Here is a 25330-nt window from a genome sequence, read left to right on the forward strand (position 1 = left end):
CACAGGACAGCCAGGAGCCTGCCCGCTCCTTGACCTTTTGGATAACTGGCTATTCATGCAAATATTGCAAATATGTTGTTCTGGAGAAAGCAAAGCATTCTCACTGCAGCGCTGCTGTCCCACACCACAACCACCTCCCAGAGGGGGCTGCCCAGTGGCACGTCAGGGGTGGTCCCTGCCTCGGTGTCTCCTACTTCGCATGGGTTGGCTCTCATGCCAGAGAGCTATCTTGCCTGGGTTTAGTTATTCCCACCAGAACTATTTTGCCACCGCACACTTTCACTGGAGACCTGTTGCCCTCCTTTGCTGTTTACGCGGAGGAAGCAAATGTCAGGTCTGCTTTTTACATCACAGAAATAACCACGGGAGGGAAGGCAGGGGTGAAAGTGTGCCCTCTTGATCTGGAAGAATCTGAGCTGAAACCCTGGCTGGTATTTGTTTTGAAACAGTTTCTGCAATGGATAACAGCTGCTTTTCCAAGGGAAACAATGAGCGAAACTGCGGCTTTGTTCAGTGTGCAGAGACGGAAACACCCAGCACAGGCTTAGGCTCCACTACACGCTCGTGGAGACTCGTGTCCCAGGCACAGGCATTGTGAGCAGAGGGTTACTGGGGGCTTCTTGCTGATTTAATTCTTTTTTTTAATTCTATCATGCATGAAAAGACTTGCTCCTATATCATGTCCCCATTGCCAAGACACTGCTTGACAGAACTCTCAAATTTTAATTAGAAGCCACATGAGCTTTTTGAAATTTATCTATGGGTATTGACATTTGCAACCCCATCATTCTGATAATGCTTATAAGTAATGAGCTGTAAAATACCATTTTAATGCAGCAATACGTACATCTAGATTCTACTCTGGTGTAGACGAATGTGCCAAAGTAATTCAGAACAGGTTATTTTTGCAGTGAAAATAATTTGGCAATTTAAGAAAAAAAAAACAACTTTAAAGGTCTCAGTTAGAAGTTTACCTTGCGCCGTGAAGAAGGAGGATTTCTGCCAGTTCACTAAGATGATTAGTTGTGTAAGATTAATATCTTTGTGGATAATTAGTAAAACTGGAAACAAGTTTTGAAAAGTCTGTTTCAATCTCTTGGTTGTTGGGTGAAACATTTCAATTCAGAGTAAATCTACAAGATTTTCACAGTGAACTGGCAGGTTTTGTAAGGAAAACTCCTTTTATTGTGTAACAGAGGGATCTGTGTGAATACTGGTGTGGTTTTTTTATGTAGAATGGCAAACAAAGCTTGTTCGGTGAACATTTCAGCGTTGTGGGGCTGAATGGGATTAAGGCGAGCATGTTTCGAAGGCTTCTGATAGGAAATGACCTGGATGAAGGCATTGAGTGCACCCTCAGCAAGTTTGCAGATGACACTAAGCTGGGAGGAAGTGTCGATCTGCTGGAGGGTAGGGAGGCTCTGCAAAGGGATCTGAACAGTCTGGACTGCTGGGCCGAGACCAATGGGATGAGGTTTAACAAGGCCAAATGCCGGGTCCTGCACTTGGGGCACAACAACCCTATGCAGTGCTACAGACTGGGGGAAGAGTGGCTGGAGAGCTGCACGGAGGAGAGGGACCTGGGGGTGTTGAGTGACTGAACATGAGCCAGCGGTGGCCCAGGTGGCCAAGAAGGCCAACGGCATCTTGGCTTGTATCAGAAATGGGGTCACCAGCACTTCCAGGGAGGGGATTCTCCCTCTGTACTCGGCACTGGTGAGACCGCACCTTGAGTACTGTGTTCAGTTCTGGGCCCCTCACCACAAGAAGGATGTTGAGGCTCTGGAGTGTGTCCAGAGAAGAGCAACGAAGCTGGTGAGGGGCTGGAGAACGTCTGACGAGGAGCGGCTGAGAGAGCTGGGGTTGTTTAGCCTGGAGAAGAGGAGGCTGAGGGGAGACCTTATTGCTCTCTACAACTGCCTGAAAGGAGGGTGTGGAGAGGAGGGAGCTGGGCTCTTCTCCCCAGTGACAGGGGACAGGACAAGAGGGAACGGCCTGAAGCTCCGTCAGGGGAGGTTCAGGTTGGATATCAGAAAAAAATTCTTCACAGTAAGAGTCCTCGGGCACTGGAACAGCTGCCCAGGGAGGGGGTCGAGTCGCCTTCCCTGGAGGTGTTTAAGGAACGGGTGGATGAAGTGCTGAGGGACATGGTTTAGGGAGTGTTAGGAATGGTTGGACTCGATGATCCAATGGGTCCTTTCCAACCTGGTGATTCTGTGATTCTGTGAAATAAGCTACAAAACACAGAAGGTTTCCAAAAGAGTTTAATAAATAATGAGGTTCTTTCTGTACTGTATAAACTATAAATATACCATGCAGTCCTTTATAACTTAAATAATTTACAGACTGAGGTAGGGGATGGGAGGATGCTGTTGTGGGGTTCAGGTCCGTCTCAAGGTCTCCCTGACTTCCTGCTGAGCACGCACACACAGGCGGTGTCGATTCGAATAAATCGCCAGGCTGCTTGCTTGCCCTCCATTGTCAGCGCCTTGACAAAGGTGTGTGTTGTGGTGCAGTAAGAGTTCCAGTGCTTCGCATCGATCCCTCGGCACCCGCTGGAGACTGGCTTAGGGTCCCTGCACTTGGTCTCAAAAAAATACTGCTTAAAAACGTTGTTGTTAACGTTGACCTCTCCCAACACTGTCACCTCTTTGCCTTTAATGTCCGTGGCTGTGGTTTTGTCCCCAACCCACATGCTGACGCTGTCACACACTGAGAACTCTCCTCGGTGTAATACGGGGTGTGCGGTCCTCTTGGTCCTGGCAGTTCTGTTGAGAGAGCTGGCAGTGCTGAGAAATCCCATATTCTGTCCGTGACGTGACAGTGGCGGAGGCTGCGTGCTAAAGAGCACCCGAGGAGAACGGAAACGCCGCCTCTTAAAAAGTTTTGGATCCATGGTGATATTTATAGCTTCTCTTCTACCTATCGTCCAAGTAGAGTGGCTGTGGAATGCCTCTGGAGCTGCCTTGGGGCTGTGGGCTCTGTTACTCCGGTGAATATTGAGCAGGGAATGTTCTGCGGGATACTCCTGTGGAGCATTGTCCTCTGACTTTGGAGCTGCCTGTGTGCCGATCAAAAAAGCTAGAATCAGAGTGTAGTACAGCATGGACATTACGCTATGCACCTAGAACAAAAGAAAAATGTAACGTTACTGTCAGCCGTGCTGGCACAGATGGTTGCCGTTGCTGGCAATACATTTATAAGAAACCCAGGACCGTAGAGATTTCATCAGGTATTCATGTGGGAGCCAGATGTTGTTCTTCCGGAAAGCTCGTTCAGACAGCATAAATGTTCTTAATAACGCGAGAACATTAGAAAATAATAGCTAGATTATTATTAATTCCTCTGGTATTTGTTATTAGAACACTGTTTATGAAGCACTTGTTTGGTGTTATTAATGTGGAGACCATATGGCGACAGCACGTTCCCAGGAGTAAAATCTCTAGTGATTTTTTTTGCAGCAACCTTTTTTGGCTGGGCTTGGTCTCTTGGCTGCAAATACCCTGCAGAGCAGCGAGAGCCAAAGCAGTCTCTTGGCTAAACCAGCTGTCCGGTCAGTTAGTTTGTCTACAGTGATGTCCTTGGGGTGAGGGTGGGGACCACCAAGCCGGTACCTGTGGGAGGTGAGAGCCTCGGTCAACCATGGCTTTATCACACTCCCAGGAGCAGAGTGGAATCACTGCCCGGTTCAGCAGCCCCCAGCAGCCTCCGTCTATTCCGTATGCCCTTTTGGGATGCGCCACATTGGTGGTTTTGGGCAGATAAAGCCCAGGTTCCTTCCCAGAAGAGCTCAGGCAGATGGGATTTTTCCAAGTTCAAGCTGCCTGTTAGGACAAATATGAGTATTACGTAAGAGCACCATGGGCCATGGGCTACTTCTGGGTTGGCGTTGTAGGTATAGCGTAACTAAAACCATTGCGGTCACAGTACTGGGAATTATGTCCAGGGAAACACCTTCCTTTATTTTTTTCAGAGTGCCGCGAGCAGGAAGCTCCACGAACATACTGCATAGCAGATGCAGCACCAGTGCTAGTCTTCCTTCGATCTGGAGAACACGTGGACCCGTTTGGCTGTGGAAGAGTGTAAGGCAAATGCCTAAAATTCGCTCAGAATGATTTTCTGCGAGGAGAGCAGCAGCAGTACTACCTTGTTAGGTAACTACCACGTGTCGATTAGTTCAGCCACACGCGGGGCTACAAATCAGGGAATAAAAGACATTAAAAAAAAAAAATGATATGAAATCGCAGTTAAAGGCAGACACTGTATTTCCTCTGTGAAAACTTCATAAGCAGAGACAGGGTATAAACAGAAAAAACTATGGCGCAAGGCTCCTCCCCGTCTCTGCCTTGTTTTGCCTGACATGCCTCAGCTGGCCCCGAACTGCGCCGTGTCCGGCCAGCAGGCAGGCAGCCGCACACAGACTGGACAAACAGGGTTTTGTGAAAGAGGAATCAAGCTCTGCAGTTCCACTGTGATTTCCTAGCAGGTCTTAATGTTTTTTCTGGGTGTGGGTCAATTACTGTTGAAGTTCCCCTCTTTTTCTTTCTGTTGAGCTCTCTCAGACTGGAATCCGAAGCAGCACTAAAGCACGCAACCAAGCCTTTAGCTTTGCTAGAGCACTATCTTGTAGAAAATGCAGAACTCTAAGATGTCCCATAGGATCTTGTGTGGATAGTCTTCTCTCCAGGAGGTGAAATGCAACAAACAGCAGTGTTTGCGCAGGGCTGGGGAGGCGTTTAAGAAATCAGTGGGAGATGCCAAGTGAAGGCAGTGACTGAAGAGGAGGGTGAAGATGCTACAGTGCCTGCATCAAGGGGAGAAGAGAAGGGAAGGACGATTGCATGAGCAATCGTCTGTGCAACAGTTGTTTTGTGGGCAAAATGATGAAGGAGAGAGTCAAAGCTCTTTCACAGAAAATCCTTCTGGTTCCAAAGCTACTCTCATTTGCTTAAAACAAGGCCGAGAGTTGGTGCCTTCCCACATGCTGCTCATGCTTGAGCAGTCATCATCATCTGTATAAGGAAACAGAGCTGGGTGTAGCTCAATAGCTTGGCTGTGCACTGTTCAGAGAGTAACCCCTTGTTCTACAACCAAATTAAAATCAGATGGTTCATTACATCGCTAAAGAGTTAGCTTTCTTGACAGAAATGTTAATGAAAAAGGTTTGCAGAACAAAATCCAGGCACAATTTAGACATGCCAATAGTGGCCTCAACCTATTGTGTTTATACATAAACCCTTTTTTTATTGTTTCCTTCTATAGGAAAGAGACATTGCAATGTCAGCAAAGAGCTCTTTCTGGTTATGTGCTATACAAGATTCACTGCTCTAAAATGCAGCTACTTTGTCTCCCTTCTCTGAGTTTTTTATGTGGCATAGGCTAAGATTATGGCTTTAAGGTGTTAACACAAAATCAGAAAGCTCTCACCTGCTTGTCTCCCCCATTTTTTTAATTTAAAACTTGCTTTATATTTCCTCTTTGTGGGGTAAAGAATTCCATGGGGAGTGTGGCCTGGACACAGGCAAAATGTATTTGAGATGCTTAGTGCCTTTCGTAAAGATTCAGAATGGGATCTTCTAATTCATTATTAAATTAGTGGAGAATAGAAATGGAAAGATTAACAAATGGACTAGACTTGATGACAACACAAGTAAAACAAGTTAACATTAAAGAATAGGTGTGCCTTAGACCGTGAGGGTTGTGGACTTTTTTTCCTGACACATACAGATGTTTTACAGGCTATTCTGGGGGTTATTTCTAAGCTTTATTACCTACTTGGCCACTAGAGCCTTTCATAGTGCCTTCTGGAAGGGTTCACAGCGTGTACCAAGTGCAGCCTCCTGAATTTCCAAGGAGGTGCAGAGCTGCCAGTTCTAGCGCTGGCGGTAACGTTGGCCGCAGAGGTAGCCCAGGCATGTCAATGCCAGAAATGCAAACCTAGTACTAAACCAGAGGATGTTCAATGGACCGTCTCTCGTTAGGAGTAAACATTCCTCATGAAAGCTACGGTGTCTGGAAACAAAAGAGAAGACAGAATGAAATCTCCTCTTTTAGCCAGACAGTAGCGAGTATGAGTGAAGCAACTTGTTTAGCAAGTCAAAGAGCTAAACTTTTCAAAAAATAAGAGTGTTAAATGCAGACCGCCCTTGTCTTTGTTCTTTAGAAGACAGAACAATGATTTTTTTAAGTTCTAGATGACTGCACTCTTCCCCACTTCTATTTTGGCCAAGTGTCCTATAAACACCTCTTCTGGTATAGCTGTTCAGGCCCCTATGTGAAACTGGTAATAAACGGTTTCAATCTGCTCTGAGAAGAGTGTCTGTGTTGCACTTACCTCTGAGTATACTGCACAAAAAAACTGCTCCCCCAGCAAGGTCTTTATTTCATCCAGATGCCGAGCTGGGGTTGGCTGCAGCATGCCATCGGGCCAGTCGAACAGCGTAGCTGAGTCAGGGAGTTGCTTATTCCGCGTTCCACTAAAAGTAGAAGTATTTGTTTTAATAATTCGCTAGCAAGTAAGTGTTTTCAGTACCATTCCCCACTTGATAGCAGGAGTACAAGGACAAATCCTCTTGCTTGGCTCTCTAACCTGTCCATTTTTCACTCTTATGGTCTAGAGATTGTCTAAAGTACAGTTCTTGGTGTTCAAGAGCAGCACATTTGTAAGACAGAGCTACCTTTATTCAGCACCTTTACCAGACTGTGGTTAACAATCTGCTGCTCCCAGTTCCTCATGGGCATCTTCCAGGCTCACCGAGCCTGGTAGTGATGCAGTATAGTGAAGCAATAGCTGCTGATGCTTCTATCAGAGCTCAGTTTGCACAGCAGCGATCGACAAAGGAAGGCTCAGACCCTCCATCATCTTTGTCTGGGAAGCAAGGCTGGTTACAGGTAAGGGCACCGCAAGTTGTGAGCCAGCAAATGCAGCCAATGTCAAACTCGTTGGCTAATGTGTTTAGTAGTCCTGATTGTTCTAAAGAGCACTACCACCAGCTCCACGTGTTTTCTGTCACGGTGCTTTGTCATGGTGCGCTCCTGTTGTCAGTACCCAAACACTCAAACCCGGAGATATTTGTAGTACCTGCCAGCCGTGAACCTGTCTATGCCCTATCCACGAATCTGCACTTTAGTCCCACCACTTCTGCCCCATGCTTTCCCCTCCTGTGATGCCCTAAGGACTGGAAATCCTTTAGAGGGCTGCCAACGTGCACGCTGCCATACATTCCCAACAGCCAGTGGAAAGTAACTCGTGTTTCTCCTTTGATTTTTTGTCAACGCATACATTAACAGTCGGTGATTGTAATATAATCCCGCACGCCGACACCTTCCCAGCAGAGTACATTTCTGATTATAAATTCCTGAGTGCCATTGACAGTGATAGCAATAGTATTTTATTAACCTTAAATATTTAGATTACTTATATGTTCTATTTAATAAGGTAAATAAGGCTTGAATAAGGTGCTGCTGTACTGCAAAAGGTCCTGCTGGATTCAGCGTGGAGACTCAAGTGTGTTTGCCAAGCAGAGCGTGCTGCTGATGCCAAAGCATGTGCTGGATTCATTTTTACACCTGCACAATTTCTGTCCGCAAGAGAGCTGACTGCCAGGAACTGTAGCCACTGGGTTTGACTCTTACCAAGATCCAAACTACTTAATGTTTAAAACTCTGACTGAACTCTTCCGAGCCCGTTTTCAAGCCGTGCGGGGCGCGGGAGTCAATCTGTTACGTGCAGGTTACATCTCGTTGTGCATTACTGCCGCGGTGAGCTGGCTGCTCTTTGCATTTGCCACCGTCGCTAGATGGTGGCTCATCTTCCACTCTACCTGCGTGGCTGAAGTATTTAAGCTTGTTACAGGGATATGAATGTGTCAGAAAGGTCAAACAAAGTTCTAAAATCTGAAGCTTCGTGCTGCTAGGCTGAATATGCTATATTTTTGCAAGAATGTACTAGTAACGTAATAACCCTTTCAGTGGACGCTTGACAGTTTAGTAACAGTAATGACAGAGCTATAATATGCTGACCACTGCCAAAAATAATCCACTAACTTTTCTGACTGCCACCCTAAGAAAACACTGCTTCAGTTCCAACTGGCTGGTTTTTAACCACAAAAGAGTTTATTTTCAGCATGGCTTTTTTTTTTTTTAAGTTCTTTTACTGTCTTCTTCCCGGATTCCCACTGGCGGAATCCAGTAAATGATGCAGAGTTATTCAAATGATGCTGAAGACAGCATCTAGATACTATTTCTCTCTACCTACCACTCCCAGAGATTAATCAAATGTCCTACTGAAGTAAGTATTTCTTCGGAATTTGCACGCATTCAGGATTACAGACCTGAGAGGTAACTCTCCCCCTTCATTCTTATTTCTTAGTCTCAGCACGTGTGGTAGTAGGTATTGTGGGACCTTATAAATACATAAAATGTCATTTGCACGAGTGCTTTGTAGAGCTGTTCCTATTTCTTTGTCTATTTGGCAACTGTGCAATAAAGATGCCCATAGTAAAAGCTGAACAGTCTGAAAGCAGCGCTACGAGGGGCTTAAAGAAAGAGTGGAGAAATGAATCACATCAAAAAGCAAATGGTTTTGTGTCTTGGAAAACTCTTTGTGTGCGCGCACCTTTAAGTGAAACAAGTGCCAAACTGAACAGGTATACACAGGGACTTTCCATTTTTTTTAAACAGTTATCCCACAGAATCTGAGGAAGAACAGACAGAAAGGGTATGTTGCCTGGAAACTTAGTTAGAGCAGAAAATTTAGTCAATTTACTACATTAATTGCTTCCAATAAGAATCACAGTGCTTCAAATTGTTACCAAATTTCTGTTTAGATCTTTGTTCCGTGTAAACCCCCCAAACCTGTAAATCTGGATTCCAGTGCAGTTCACTTTCAATTCATACTGCCGGACTTGGACAATGAGCAACTGGGTTATAAAGTGTGTGACGGTTCAGGAATTCCAAGAGCCATTTATAGTTTTCTCTAAGAAAACTGCCATTGAATTTTGGCAGCTCTGTTTTTTTTTTCTAGAATACAGAAGCATAGCTCTCTTAAACCTGGAAGCCTTAGTAAAGTAGCGTTACATTGGGAGCAAAAATGGTGTACCATGTTGAAGTAGTTCCATTTCATGACTACGACTTTGATAACGTAGTTTTCAGTAGCTTTGGGGGCGATATTTTAAACAGAAGTGACTGGACATAACCAACCCAAAAGAGTCCATTCTAATTCTATGTTTTTCTAAAATCAGCTATTTTCACTGAATAATATTATATATACTTGACGGTAACTGGCAAAATATCACCGCCGTGTTTTGCTACATTTCAGGGATATTTTTACATTTGTGTTTGAAGTGGATTGATTTTGTTCTTTCGTTGACTCAGTAGGAAGGGCTGGGGAAGGCAGATGAAAACCTGCTACTTGAATTTACTTGAAAAACGTATAATTACAGTTCAGAAAGTTCACGATCTTTTGATGTTATTTCTGGTTACATTTGACCATGATATAATGAACAATGGACAGCTGTCCAGTAGGGAAATTCGCTCTGGAGCTTATAAGAACTTCTACCCGTCAGTCCCAGGGCATTCAGGTCACTCTTGAGAAGAATTATTCTTGAGATCAAGAACAGTTTGGGATTAGTTTGTTTTTTTCATACCTATGGAAGGAAGAGAAACAGCTGCTTTCTTTGCTGCCAGTGTAATGCAATTAAGATATAGTTAAGTCTTAAAGGAACATGAATGGTACCTTTAGAACAATCGCATGAGGTGAAGCAAAACGTTGTTGTCGTGACCAAGAACAACAGAAGCGTCAGCCACAAATGTTCATAAAGCTTCGCTGCCGACAGCCAGCGCTTAGTGACATCCTCCTGGATTTAGTTCACAAGCATTACACAGATACAATGGAAGACTCCTACTGTCAAAGCACAGTCTTCTCATTTAGGGCAAGTCACTACCTTACAGTGTCTCTTGTAGTTCTCCAGAGATGGTTTATCCTTTCCCAGTGTTGGTGTATAGGTTTGAGTCCCCCCAGTTCTGTACCTTCAAGAAGGGATTCAGTCATTAGTAGTCAGACTGCACTGCGGCAGAATTTAATATACATTCTCTTGAGGCGAATGAGAGTGATCATTTTCAATCGCGTCTCACTTAAACAGGTAAAACTTATATCTTTCTTTTAGGTTGCACATTATTTAGATTCAGCCAACAGACTTTACAGGATAAAAACCGTGGTTTTTTACAGAATGATGACTGACATCACTCAAACGCAGAAAAGTTTTCCACAGTGAACTCTACGGGATGAGGAAGTGCTTTTGGTGCTGAAAACTTTTCAGTTTTTAGCCCGATTCATTTTCCAATTAGCTTTTGCCGACAGTGTGATCTAAGTTTTTATTGTCGCGTGCTTTTGCTAAATGTGAGTGGGGATGAGGAAAAAGTTCCTCATTTGTAATTTGTTAGAGATTAATATACACTCCGTGTATTACAAGTGTGTAACTCCGTCATGTCTGGTTGGAACGTATTCTTGCTTTCCTTGATGAGTGCTGCATTATGTTTTCCTTCGTGGATTTTGTCTTAGCATTATACAGTTCTATCAATACGGTGATTACATTGCTTTGTGACATCTCCCAATGTGAGACTTCAAAGACCAGGAAAATGAATAAAGGGCTGGTGGAGCAATCAGTAATTAAAGCCATGCTGCTCTGTTACAGTTCTACCAGCATGACCGTGCTTGGTCTTACAGCATCACACCTCTGACACTCCCGTAATTCCTGTCGTAGCACTAAAAAGGTGGGAGCAGCCTCAGCTGATGTGAGGTGTGCTGCTCCTTGAACTGAAGGAGCAAGATCTTCCAAAATAGTTTGGCAAGCCTTCTTGTTTGTCATGCAGAATGCACCAATAAAGCTTTAATTATACTAGTTTTTATCCTAGATATTTGCTATTTGCTGCATTGAGCTGGGCTGTCAGTATGGTATTTGTAAATGCTAGTGGAAATGATGCAGGTTTGTCTGTAATACGGAATGTTTTTAGTGCTTTCTTTTAGTAGAGAAGACAGTGCAGCCTTGTGATAGTGCATTCACCAGATTGCCTTAAAGTAGCTGCTACAGTAGTAAGAGAAAAGATAATACAGCATTTGGCTCAATCAAATGCATCGAGTAAATAATTTGCTAACTGAAAATAAACATAGGCAATAAACACGGGCATAGACTGTTGTAATCTAAAGCATGATACAATTTGGAATGTTTTCTGTGATTCTTGAAGTCATTGGTGTGATTTTGGGATGTGCAAAAAAATAAACAGAAGGGATATTTGAGTCTTTATGGGTTTGCGATTACAGAAACGCTGATACCTCTTGAATTTATGAAATGATGCATATTTTGGAAGTGCCCTTCCTAATGCCAATAACCTGCTTCCTCTCAAATCTCACGCAGTTCATGATGAAGGTATGGAAGAACAAAGACTTGTGAGAACACATCTCACCTACTAATTTTGTAATTCAGATTACAGGAAATAGAAGAAAACCAGCATCGTAATAGCAGGAAATAATAGTTTTCGGAATATTGAACGAGCCAATAGACTCTCCAAAGTGTTTGATCTGCATTTCAGAGATGAGAAGTGGTTGCTTTATTCAATTAAGCTGAAAGAACACATTTGTACTGTATAGGGTTTGACCCAGCAGTGATGTTTGTGCAGTTCTTTCCGGGGACGCAGTGTGCGCAGCGCTGGGGCTGTGGTAGCAGAGGGTTTGCAGCCAGTGAACCGCCGCTTGTTTTCTGGTGTTTGCAATGATGGATGATGTGCTTGGCTCTCTGTGCTGCAAAAGCGATCACGGAGGTCACCAAAATAAACAACGAGCAGTGTGTTAGTTTTGTCTTTCTGCTTCCGGTAGTGGGAAAGAAATGAGGGTGGCAGCGGCTGCTGAAGTTGCTGTTAAAGAGAAGGCATCGATAGGCGCATCTTCCTCACTGATAGATTTGAATATAGGAATTAAAATATAGCAGTAGCAATTCAGGGAAAAAGACTTCTGAGACCTGAGAGGCCTTGAAGGGAATCCTTAAGCCATTATGACTAAGAGCAGTGTCAGAGGCTGCCCTTCAGCTTTTCCTTGATCTTAGCTGGTGAGCAAGAAAATGGGAATTTCTGATGGACTCAAGATTTCATTCCTCTATTACATCTGCAGTGACTCACCCTGTAAATAAGAGCTTTACGTATGCTGAAGAGCCAGTTGGAAGCTACCTGTGTCTCATACACTTCCTTTTATTCCAAATGCCTCCAGTACTGAAATGCTCCTTCGAGCGTTCCTAAGGAGAGCAGTAGACTGAGAAAAATGCTGCCCTGCAGCATTGAGCATGCGTCATGTCACCGTGATCGTTGTCCTCACGGGATCTGCGGCAAAAAAACCTGCCGCTGGATTTCTGACTCAGGTTTAGTCTGTGCCAGGGTAATAACAAGATAGTTCGCGACGTGTCTGCCCGTTCTGGGTTCTTAAGGGAGAAGAGCACTGTTGAGTCTTGACCTGCAGGGTGGGGATTCACCGAATCGGAAACTAAGACGACTCTGGAAAAGCACTTCTTTTTTTTTTAGGGTTTACTTTATGCTTATTGGGACATGAAGCCTGATTTTATCATTTGTATCCTCCTGATGCGGTACATAAACATTTCTCTTGTTAGTGCCTCTGCAGAGAAGCCCAAAAAGAGGGAAAGAAGTCCATTGCCCATCAGCTTCATTGACATTCCCTTCCCTCTGCGGAGGGAAGCTACCTGATGAGAAAGACCCGGCCTGCAGCCGGCAATGGATTCTTGATGTAGATGATGGAGACTTGTGAGACAGGACTGGCCGAGCTCGACTTTGAAAGGCTCCCTTTGCAACTACTGAGTTGTAAAATATAATTGAAACTTCTGTTTCTAAGGATGTAATGTTTGGCATTGTGATACTCCCACATGGAACATACGCTTATGGGAATTCAGTCATCAACAAGTCATCTAAAATTTGGCTGCCTTTGGAAAACAATAAATGACCTCCAGGTCATGATGACCACACCAGTAAAAACTTGCAAAGGTATGCAGCTCTTACTGTGACGGACTGTCTGCTGTACAGTGTTAAACACGCGTAGAGCCACCCTCACAGAAGAGAAAATTGCATCTTATTTAAGATAACAAAACCAAACTGACAGTCATTAAATAAAAGATAGAGATTTTGTCCCTGTCAAGATAAAAATATCTTTAAATACAGTGAAGAAAAACATGAATCGATGGTCAAACCTAGTGAGAAAAATCTTTGGAAATAAATGACAGAAAGCAGCCTTAGAAAAAGCACATTAATCTGTTCCTCCTGAAGTTGATGGCCTCAGTGGCATAAAACTGGTAAAATTAAATGAGCTAGAAATAAAAATACTGGCTAGAAGTACATTTTCTGAGTGTACTACAGTTGTATATCATCTCTATATTAGCATCTTATAAAGCAAATTCTAAAATTAATCATTGATGTGTGGTGATTACTTTGGAACTTCCAGTACAGATTTGAAACTGTATCTGTATTTTATAGGACTCCGCGGTTTCATAAATCCTAATTAACTGGCACAAATGAGTGACTAAAGATCTCTGACAGGAAAACTATTGCAGAATAAATGGGATAAATCCCCCCCATATAAAGCTGGATGCCTTTGAGGTCCATGGAAACAGGTCCCTCCATCCTACCCACCTCCCAGACAGCATGAAAGATTGCTGCTCGCGTCCTGTCCGGACTCGAGAGGAGGAATTGTCCAAAACAGCTCCCAGAGGGTGTGTGCATGGCCCATCCTCCTCTCCCTCTGCGCCTTTCCCAGATGGATCTTGAGCTGGTTCTACCAAGTGTCTAGCTTGCTGTATTTGATCCTGAAGTTTCCAATACGAAATGACCAGAAATGAGAGAACTGGAATTTCAGGCTTTGGGGAACTACCAAAATCAAACTGGAATTCATCTGGGAAAAGAAAGTATGAGGGCAATCAGACTACAATGTTACTATCCCATCTTACAGCCAAAAGTAGTTAAGGCAGAAAAATACAATATCCTTAAGGGCCAGTAAACTTTTCCAACTAGTGATGTTATTCCATCTACTCAGAAGGGAATATAAATCATGATTCTTGTCCAAACCCTAATTAATAAGAACCAGCTGAATCCTAATGGCAATGCTAGCATTTAATTTTTATTCAAGCTCATAATATTAATTTTTGGTTTAGTTTTCACTTTTCTACCACTATACAAAAAAAATCTGAAATAAAGGAGACTTTTAGCAATGGGGCGTGTGTTGTAGTATAAGGCATAAAGCGTGATGAGGTAGAAAATGAAAATTAGCTGATATGTAACGATCAGATTCCCAAAGATTGATTCCATCATCTGCAAGATTTCTCTAGATCTTGAATTTAGAAAAGAACATTATGTAAGGACAAAGACCATCCAGAAATTATGGCCAAGATCCTAATGACTTTTAATACTCGATGCCTGTGTGTTTCAGGCTTTCCTCTTCTATTCTAGTTTTTACATCAAAAAGGAATTCTATCTTCTACAACTCTTCCAATGCTTCTATAAACGTTTAAAAAGCCTCAACAGTATTTTAGTGGGGCAGAAAATACAGAAGGGAAGTTGAAGCATTTCTGTACCTTTCAAGTCAAAGTAGGGGAAGAATGCAGCAAAAGAAACTGTTGCTGAGAGGATTTTAAACTGTGTGTTCTACTGAAGCTGAGGATCTGGCTGCACTCAATAAAAAGCGTTGTAGCTGGAGCACTTCAAAATGACACGTATTTTTTTGCATTAAAACAACCCCTTAGGGATTGCATTATAAAACTCCCGCTTAATGAAATGGAGATGCACTTTTGTTTGTTCGGAGATTTCTGAGACATTGGAGAAACGATCAATACTGAAACAAAATATTGCTTTGCCTATGTAGGATTTTACATCCAAAAATGTCGAGTACTTTTATAAGCATTTATTGGTCTCCGGTCTATCAGTAGAAGTTGCTTCTGTGGCAAGTGAAGAACCTGAAGAGTAACAACAGATTCTTGCCAAGCAGCAGCTATGTTCCTTTTTTCCCTTGCCCCCTCCGCTCTTTAATTTTAAGCTACGAGAATATTCTTTCCTGTTTCTAAATCTGTTTTACCTTTATGAGACCTACAGAATTCAATTACCTTCGTTAGTGCTTGAATTCCCTCTCTAATGATTTATTTTACATGGCAATAGGGAAACAGTGACAAGAAAACTCAAATGAGAGCTTTAGCAATCAACTTTTATTTTCATTGCGGCTGAAAATGAGCGTTGGCCCCATGGCAGCCGCATTCATTCTGTGTCTACCTTAATCACGTTTAACTGATTTTGTTGAAAGCACACATGAATATGGGAATAATACTCTTAATTAACTTTAAATGTTAAGATTTTTCTTTAAATCTATGTGCCCGAAGTTGAACTGAATGTATGAAAAACTAAGTAATTGGGCTGTTCCTTATTAGTGGTTTGACTTTTGTGTTCTCTGATGTGTCCCGTGAATTGGGAAGTGTATAATTTCTAGATGACTACTGGACAGAAGCAATGGAGAGCAATGAGCTGTATCCCATGTTACGTGAGGTGATGTGCAAAGATTGGGGCAGACGCTTGTCTGTCTTTTCTTTGCAAAGACCTGGAGAGTGTAAGGACTTAACGATGCTCAGACTCCTGTACTCAACCTGCCTTTCCCATTTAATTTGCATTCAAAATGATTTCCTTAGAATTCCTAAGTATTCCACTACGGATATGTGAAATATAGTGGGTTTTGCCATCTAAACTAAGCAAATAGTGCTGCTAAGTGCAAGAAAAACTTTCAGTTTGAAAGCTTTTTAGTAGTTTCCGGAGACTTAAAAGTGAAAAGTTACCGAAGAGGCAGAAAAAAAAAGGAGTTTCTTTCACTGCGCAGCAAAAGCCTTTTAAATCTGGGACAATTTTGAAACGAGAGGGTAAAATCTCATAAGAACGGGGTCTGTAGTAGAGCTGTCCACAAAAAAAAAATCTGGAAACGCTGCCAAATAAAACAAAGCAAAACACAGAACCATTACAAGAGTTATCAGATTGCTGTATCATCTGTGTAACTGTTGTAATGTTTTCCGGAAGCACAAGTAGTTCTTACAGGAGAAATAACAGTCTCCTGACAGCGAGGGGAGTTTACCAAAAGAAGCACAAGGTTCTTACTATTGCTTAGACCTCTAAGCCGTTTAGTACCTTGGCTCAGCTGGACACGATCAGAGAAAGGAAACGAGCAACGAGAGTTTAATCGTTGAGTTCTAGAACTTAGGAAGCAACAATGATATATCATTTTCTGTATAAGAACAGACTTTTTTTGTAATCTGTGGTGCTGCTGGAAGTTCTACCCCTCTGCTTTCACATTTCGTGTGTTTACACTCAGTACTTATTTAGGATTAAAGCATAGTTTCTGTGTTGATGTTATGCAAAATGCTCTATACCTATTTTTTTTCCCTGTATGTTTCCTAAGCTGAACTTTCAGATTTCAGCCTAGATCATCTTGATTAATTGGCAGCAGAATAAACCACTGCAAAGCGGATGCATAAGTGTTCAGGATGTTTGGGAAACAGATCCCATTTCTTCACATTCTTTTATTTGCCCTTATCCATTGTAATTTTGTGTGTGGGGTAGAAAAACAAGTGTGGTTTTGTCCGTGTTTATAATCCATGTGAGTACCAGTTCTTGCTCTCTTTACCATAATCCTTTTTTTGCACTTTATTCATGGAATAAATGGATTAAAAATAGTAAGAGAATGGGATTACCACCCCTCAGTCCGTTAGATGACTGCTGCTATGACTGAGTGGTGTAGCAGCGAACACACGATAGGCACTGATTTGATGATATCACACATAATATATATATAGTAGCGCATATATATATATATATATATATAGTGGCAGCACACTCAAGGACCAAACAATGTATTCCTGCTGGTAAAATATCATATCCGCTGGCACATAGTCTTGCCCCTGATGATGCCTATGTCATGACATACTCCTCTTTGTTTCCTCTCCAGTTCCAACCGCTGCTCCATATGCTTTCTGACTGTGTCCCCTCCTCGGATTGGGATTCTCCCTGCCTTCTCCTTTCACACATTGAGACCAGCTGCCTCAGAGTTGCTGCCCTACCCAATCTTCGCTGCAGGACGTGTTGGACCTATTCTCATCTTTAAGCATCTTGGCTTTCATCTTGTGTGAAAGGTATTTACTCACACTGACTCACGCGGTTGCGACGCGAGACAACTGCTGGCAACCAGAAAGAGAGGTAGTAACAGAGAGTAGTGGGTTCTGTATGTGAGCAACAAAATATATATTCAGAAAAACTAATTCAAACTGCATTTCCCTGTACTGAATAAGTAAGCCCCGTGACTTGATTTAGGAGATTATTTCATTTCTATGCTCTGAGAAGCTCAGCTCTGCAGACACTAAACCAATAAGGACAGAAAAAGACAGTCCAAACTTCTGCACTGTGCAAAGCTCCCAGCATCCTGAGTGTGTCAGGCAGCTGCTGCACAAAAAAAATCTGACTAATGGTCCCAGAGAGCAAAGATAATTTGAACTGGGTCCATGTTTTAGCTGTACGGTGTGGGGTTCTGGGCGCAGACCCAGCGAGCAGAGGGCGAGTAGGAGTTTTCTGTCTTTGTATTATGTCAGAGTTTGAGAGGAGGCAGCTGCTGTGAATGTTTTAAGAAAGGAGATTTTCTTCCCCACCCAGACGTTTAAGGTGAAATTTAAATGTGAGAAAGGGTTTGTCTGGATCTTGAAGCAGCAGCCTCTGGAGCCTGAGCGCTCTGCAACATCCTTACCTCGCGCTAAGCTTGAATGATGATCAGTGTCATATGCAGAGAAATGAATGATGATACAGAGTGCAAGATGGCCTTCCTCCCTTGCTAGCCGTCTGCAGCTGTGTCCGAAATAAATGCCTGTGTCTTTGAACTGTTTCCTTGGTCACACAGTTATCTTGGATAAAAGGACAGTTAAACAGAAAAGTGTTTGTAAAGAAAAGATCTGATCCTTTCTCATAGTGTTCACTCCCTTATACGTAAGAATCTTTTAGACAAAGAACAAAGTGCAAAGAAGTTTAAATGAAGTTCAGGCTTTAGCAGCCTCTGCTTAAAAACAGGAAAGAGGGAGTTGGACAAACCTGTCGGCTTCAACAATTCATAAAAATGTGCATTTGGCAATGCACTTGCGTTAGGAACATTTGTAGAGTTCTTATACGTTCATTTTCTGGTTTATGGCATTATCTGATTGCCGAATGCACTTTTTTTTGCTGCGGTCAACAAGTATCGTAGGGAAGACGTGTCCTTTCCTTCTTGTTGTGCACTTGCGTGTCTCTACCATGTTTTCTACAACTCTTTGGCCTTGTTCTCAGCCTGAATCAATCTGAATGCCTAAGGTGCGAAGTGATGCTGATCACCGATGTTTCACATCTTCAGCTTTCTGTGGGGTTCACTGTCTTCCCTGGCACACAGAGTTTGAAATCTGGGAATTCTGATTAAAGTAGGTTAGGATTAGAAGACTATTCTTACTGTGTTTAGCAGCATATTATTTTCCTTGCTGTCTTTTATTACAGCTGTAGTGTAATAAAAGTAGTGAGAAGAATCTGTAGTGAGAACAATCGATAGATTGAATCTGTAAACTCTTGGAACTGGGATGACTAAACTGCTGTAACAAGTTTGCTCGCCCTGCGTTCATCAAAACAATCTTGCAGAAGCTGATTAAACAGAAACGTTTTTAGTGCTGTATCACATACTTTATAGGAGATGTGGGGAAGAAGTCGGAGTTAGAGGAGGTACTTCTGAAAGTTGTGGGATGTTAACTTGCTATAGGAGTGAGATGCTACAGAAATAATAACTTGTAAGTTCTGTTTGAAGGCTGCGGCTGGTTAGGGCAATGGTTCTTCCAGTCCAATGAGGACCTCGACAGTAAGTCAGTCAGAAGGAATACCTGTTTGGCTTTGTAACATTGAGCTAGGGAGAGTTACTTTAAATTTACGAGCCAAGTCCACATATTCGTGAGAATTTTCTTTAAACTTCCTTTCAGCCCCTCTAAATTCTGTGGCATTGAAGGATCAATAAGAATCTCATCTGTAGCTGATTCTCACAGGTGTTAATAGTTCCCCTGGCTCTGTGGTCTGCTTGAAACAGTATTTGTTTTCAGAGGCCTGACATGAAGAAACACTTACTGCGGTTATGATTACAGTCTCCAGTGAGTTCCATTTTTACTGTCATTAACTTTCTAAACCGTTCCCCATAGCTGACAGCCTTTCTATGCGTGGAGACCTACTTAGTGGGATGCTGGGACAGTGATGGGTTTTGTGTGTCTAGAATCATCGTGCCTTTAATTGAGATCGGTTTAACTTTGTCATTAAGACCATTTGCATCGTAGGCATTTTATGGCAATGCTCACATACTCCGCCTGTACGCTAGCTGTATTTCTGTTGCAATTTACCTATTAATGAAAGAAAAAAACCAAAAGTTCTATGTTCCCTTAAGATATTTACAAGTAGCCTTTATTCTTTTTCTTCCATTACCTCGGTTAATAACATCAGCAAATTTTTTGATTGGAAATTAGAGACACGGCTCATCTTCAGGTCCTGTGCTATGTTCTAGGTAAGAAAGGGACTAGGTTTATTTAGCAAAATACAGGTGCTTTGGTTTCGGTAGCTGTTTGTCTAGGTAGCAACTGATACAGCTCTCAGAACCCATAAACCTTGGGTTTATTGTCAGTGCAGAGATGAATAGTGATCAGAAAGCAAGAGGAATGGAAACATCCCTCCTCCAAATGACAAAGGCTTTGTGGTGAACAGAAACCACTGGGCGCAGTATCACTGTTTGTGCTCACCAGACGTTTGGCTGTAACAGACTGGGGGGGACACGTTACTTTCCTCTTCGTAGAGTGTGAGTCAGAGGCGACCAGAACATGTGAGTAACAACATGAGCTTGGCTTGGGGAAGCCAAATACTTGCTTCTTAATTAGAAAAAAGAAAGCTGATTAATCATCTGAGTCATCCTGCTGTAGTTCAGTGTTGGTATGAATGGCATTCCCTATGGATTGACCTACATGGAGAGAAGTGCCAAGCAATAATCAAGAAGGACTTCAATCAAATGTTTCAAAATATCACCTGTGAATGTTAGGTAAAAGTAGGGATATTCTCAGTCAAGCTGGTAATTGCTTCCTGAAAACTTAGATTATTCTTTGCAGTAATGTGACTATTTTCACCAGGGCTCCCTCAAAGTAGGAAAGCTTTATTTCTATTCAGTAGGTGTACAGTAGGCACTGCAGTGTGCAAGATAAACAGACTGTATCATCGCACCTGCCCCTCTCTCGTGTTCTTCCTTCTGAACGATGCTGCAGTGCTGCTTTGTTTCTGGGACATAATTTGCAATGCCTCTAAGAATTAAACCAAGGGTTTAGGGCACTTTTAGAAACATGAATGACACAAACCTACCCAGCCTCTTGCAGACATACTGACAGATGGGGTATTTTTGAGTTAGTAGGGTTTGGTTTATTGTTTAAGATATTTCTATGGATTTTCTTTCTTATGTCTAGCAAAAATTCAGTTTCAGATAGGAACTGAAGACAGATTACGTCAATTTTTTTCTTGCAGGAATTTGTCCAGTTGAAATTAATAGGGGTTGTTTAAATACTGGTCTAGTTCCTGATGTGCCCCAGGTTGTGTGCAATGATGAAAAATGTATCACCAGCACATCTGTAAATGAATCATCTTTTTTCCTGCATCCACGTGGTTGCACAACTTTACTGACTGCTTGCTTTGATGAATCTTTGGTATTTATCATGTGAAGCTATTCCATCACGTTTGTAATATTGGAAATTCCAAGCACACTTAACGTCTTAATACAATGTTACAGTTATTGTGTTCATAATCATTGCGGGACTCAATGTGACCCAGTAGTCTTCAATTGCCATTCATAGAGCGCAGATATCTGGCTGCAAATCATGGATCTGGATTAAACATTTTCTCACCTGGCTGTACTAAACCATTTTAACAGACTGCACAAAGCAGGTTGTAGGACCTTAGCTGAGATCCATTGTTGCAAAGTAAGCAATTACTTTTCTTTCTCACTTTTCTTTATCAGTAGATTGAGGTGATAAATTGATCTCATGCTGATAAGGCTTCACTCAGCACAAATGCTGGAAATGGAAGATTCTTTGGGTTTGGGTTGGTTTTTTTTTCTATTTTATGATTTGTTGAATTGCTGGGATAAAGTGAAATAAAGCTGGAAGAAATAGAGGACGGAGGTTAAAGGGTTTTGTCAGAGCTCTTCTTGAGAGTTCAGTTCCGTTTCCTCCACTTAATGCCTTGCCATGAGTCCATGCTGTATTGCCTCTAGAATGGGAAATTTGAAGCTCCCGCGTACGAGTGGGAAAGGTGGAAAGGGATGTCAGTTCTCGTTCCAAATTCACACTGGACTTTTTACTAACAAGTAAAACTTGTTTCTAACTCACTCAGAGTTTATAATACTCATTTTAAACCCTGGTTTTCTGTGCTGGGTAACATAAATTAAAAAATGGGTTTTTTTTTTCTACCTTCATATTCAACCCTGTGAAAGAAGAGCATTTGGATATTGTAAAGAATCTTGGCACATTTACTCCAAAGCTTATATACTGCACCTAAGCTTGTGGTCAGCTGGGGACCTGCTGATCATACATGAACTATCTGATACGGTTCTGGTCTTTGTTGTATAGTCATTAGTCACAACAGAGGAAGCGTAATAAAATACGTAATGCTTTCACCACATAATTATAACTCTAGTTTGTATTTTAGTTCAGTGCAGATCACTCAGCAACGTGCAGGATGGAATGAAAACAACTGCCTGAGCAGAATACCTACAAATATTGTCTCATAGTGAAAGATAGAAATTGCATCCTTTACGAAGTGTGTGTGTGTTTGCACCGTAGGTGAAGCATCGAGTCAACCCTTTCACTTTAGCATTCTCCTAATGCCGTGTCTGCACTCCGCACATTCTGTAGCTCCACAGAAAGCATTAAGAAAAGTCTGATTTCAAATCTATATTTGTTTGTTTTCTTTGTTGATATTAATTAGTTCAAATAATCGAACACATTTGAAGTTCATTGTCATTGTATCACTTAACACTGTAAGTAAGGAACCACGTATTTCCCTCGTCTGGCTATTTGATGTGGACCTCCTCATATTTATTACAGTACTATTTGTTAATGGTTTTGTCTGCTGAATCAAGTGTCAGGAACAATTGTAATAGTTACAAGAAAGCAGCTCTATCCTGAATTGGAAGCGGGGTGGTGTGCCTGAGCAGATGGGAAAGAGACAAAAGACGAGATACGTAGGCAGATGTTATGTATCGTATGAAAATCCTAAATGCTGCTGAAGGGTGGGACTCCACAGGTAGTTGTCATAATCATGACATAAGGAAGAGGCTTTTCTTTGGTATTGGCCTATTTTTATGACAGTCTGCAGCAGATGATGAATACATGACAATTTTAGGTTGTTTAACACAAGAAAGATAAGCTTCTTTTTTTCCCCTTCTTTTTAAAGAAGATATGCGTAGCAGGTTTCTGACTTAAAAATCCTCTTGAGAGGCCTATTGTGTTTGCATTTAGTGCATTTCCACTTTTCTGTGGTTTTTCTTTTTTTTTTTTTTGGATAAATATTAAGTTCAAAACCGATAATGAAGTTGTACACCTTACAAGATCGTTTTCTGCTTGTTTAAAATCAAAACCAGAGGGAGGTTTTGATGCTTAGGTGTGTACCTAGTTTCTGTGCACAATAACATAGCTTAAATATACGTCACTTGGAAATGAGCTTTTGCAAATGTGATTTATGTCAAGGAAGATGAACTTTAAATCTGGCCAATGATATTACATCAGTTCTCCTGTGGCATTGGGAATGTGTTGTTTTCTTAGAAAGTATTTCCTTTCACTTTCAAGTGATGGCACAATGATGGATCAAGTGCTGAACACTGAATCCAAATGACTTAAATGCTTCTAAAAATGTGAACTATTGATCAAAGGGAAGACATTCTACATTTCGTTAAATGGTTTTCTCATCTCTTTGCTTGCAAATAGAAAAGGAGGAGTGGGAGAAACAAGAAGGAAAGGGCCACCTGCTTTTGTTGCTGAAAACACGCAGAGCAAAGTGATCTGCAACGCGGTGCTACACAACAGCACTCTGTTACACAAAAGTAGTTTAGTGAGGAATGTGCATCTAAGGAGAGCGCGTGCACCGAAATATCTCCAGTGTGAGTGGTTCTGCAAAGCCAGGAACTCACACTTTTGGCGTATGTAAAGTGTCGTGGAATGCACGGCTGAGCAGTGAACCTTTGCACTCTTCTGTTTCCAGCATGTGGCTGAGAAGATGACGAGAGGAAAGCTTCACGAGAATGCCTGGGGCGGGAGGATTTGGGTCTAGGCAGGACAAAAACGTAAGTGATGAATGTCTGTAGCATTGATAAGAAACACCAATAACAAAGACAGGAATGGAAAGGATTCTTGACGTGGAAAATAAAAGCATGCCTAGTGCTTGGCATTTCTGTAAATACAGCATGAGCTGCTACACGGGTGAGCGTATGACTGAGTGCACAGCTCTTGGTCGCAGTGTAGACTTCAAACTGGGTTCGGCAAAGAGCATCACCTGAGTTTAGTCTGTTTTAATACAGAAATGACACTTGTGAAATGGCACTGTCTTGTGAACTACTGACTGACGACCCGTAAAACGGCAGAGAGCTGATCATATCTATCATATCATAGCTGTAGGTTTCTACATAAAGATGATTTGTTTGATGAAAATGTAGGATAGGTAGAGGTCCTCACCAAAGGCCGACTGAACGTGAGCCAGCAGTGTGCCCAGGTGGCCAAGAAGGCCAACGGCATCTTGGCTTGTATCAGAAATGGGGTCACCAGCAGGTCCAGGGAGGTTATTCTCCCTCTGTACTCAGCACTGGTGAGACCGCACCTCGAATACTGTGTTCAGTTCTGGACCCCTCACCACAAGAAGGATGTTGAGGCTCTGGAGCGTGTCCAGAGAAGAGCAACGAAGCTGGTGAGGGGCTGGAGAACGTCTGACGAGGAGCGGCTGAGAGAGCTGGGGTTGTTTATCCTGGAGAAGAGGAGGCTGAGGGGAGACCTTATTACTCTCTACAACTACCTGAAAGGAGGTTGTGGAGAGGAGGGAGCTGGGCTCTTCTCCCCAGTGACAGGGGACAGGACAAGAGGGAACGGCCTGAAGCTCCGTCAGGGGAGGTTCAGGTTGGATATCAGAAAAAAATTCTTCACAGTAAGAGCCATTGGGCACTGGAACAGCTGCCCAGGGAGGGGGTCGAGTCGCCTTCCCTGGAGGTGTTTAAGGAACGGGTGGATGAAGTGCTGAGGGACATGGTTTAGGGAGTGTTAGGAATGGTTGGACTCGATGATCCAATGGGTCCTTTCCAACCTTGTGATTCTGTGAAAATAAAAGCTATGGTGTTAAGAGGTCCATTTGATCAGAGAATTTATGTTAGGGCAGACATATACCTGTGTGTCCTGAAAGTTATTCACGCCTCCCACATGCTTGCCAATTTAGTCGACACCAGAAACTCTGACCACCACAAAGAACAAAGCTTCATTTTTTCTGCTGCTTATGGTACTGTTTATTTTCCTACAGTGAGGGGACCGAATTAATATGAAGCCAGAGGAACAGAGAAGGGTAGACCCTGGGCTATTTAACATGTGTCCCCTTGACCAGCAGCAGCAAATAATATTTGCAACTTATGTAAATCTGAAAAGTATACCAAAGAAGAGGAAAAAAACTTTTCATAGAGTACTATGAATCACTCGTTTAGTAAACTGAGCATAAGCAAACAACACATGTTATGAAACAGCCAGTATGTGGTAGGAATATAGAGGAACGTCATCCCTAGATGAACGTGGAACACCAGCCTTATTTATAGGACTGGGATCTTTATTATGGGAAGAAAATTATTATAAACTACTTTCAGTGGATGTTGGGTGCTTCAGAACCTGCTGTTTGGGTCCTAAAAACACAAGTACAGTGCAACTGGAAATCAGTAACTGCTTTAAAAAAGAAAATTGCCCTTTTGTAGGTCATCCTTCCCTGAAGCCAGTTGTCCTAAGAAGTCACAGATCTCTGTGCAGCAGCTGCCTGGAGACTCTGCAGTTTAGCAATCCATCAACTGCAGGGCTTAGTTTGCTACATCCAACTAAGATGAAAAATTTGTACATTTCCAGAGGTGGCTATTCCGTGTCCCCTTTCCCCTTATGAGTGAGGGAAAAAGACATTGCTGAAAGGCTGCTGTGCAAAACTTCATTGTCGGTCAGAAATACGA

The 25330-nt window shown here is 42.4% G+C and overlaps 1 protein-coding gene across 3 annotated transcripts in view; it reads right to left on the minus strand.

The window, feature by feature from the left end:
• Window positions 1-1939: 1939 nt before the first annotated feature.
• Window positions 1940-25330, minus strand: part of NGF (nerve growth factor) — a 31071-nt gene continuing 7680 nt past the window's right edge. For 2 of the 3 annotated variants that reach the window (XM_009569776.2, XM_054087610.1), the window contains exons 2-3: window positions 6335-6476; window positions 1940-3124 (exon numbers count right to left, since the gene is read on the minus strand). In XM_009569776.2, the coding sequence (XP_009568071.2) occupies window positions 2393-3124; window positions 6335-6418 (816 nt within the window). In that variant the 5' untranslated portion in view covers window positions 6419-6476 and the 3' untranslated portion in view covers window positions 1940-2392. The remainder of the gene's footprint in view (window positions 3125-6334; window positions 6477-25330) is intronic. The other variant, XM_054087611.1, reaches the window with a different exon arrangement.

The sequence above is a fragment of the Cuculus canorus genome, chromosome 24, assembly GCF_017976375.1.
Source record: "Cuculus canorus isolate bCucCan1 chromosome 24, bCucCan1.pri, whole genome shotgun sequence".
In the NCBI taxonomy this organism is placed as follows: domain Eukaryota; kingdom Metazoa; phylum Chordata; class Aves; order Cuculiformes; family Cuculidae; genus Cuculus; species Cuculus canorus.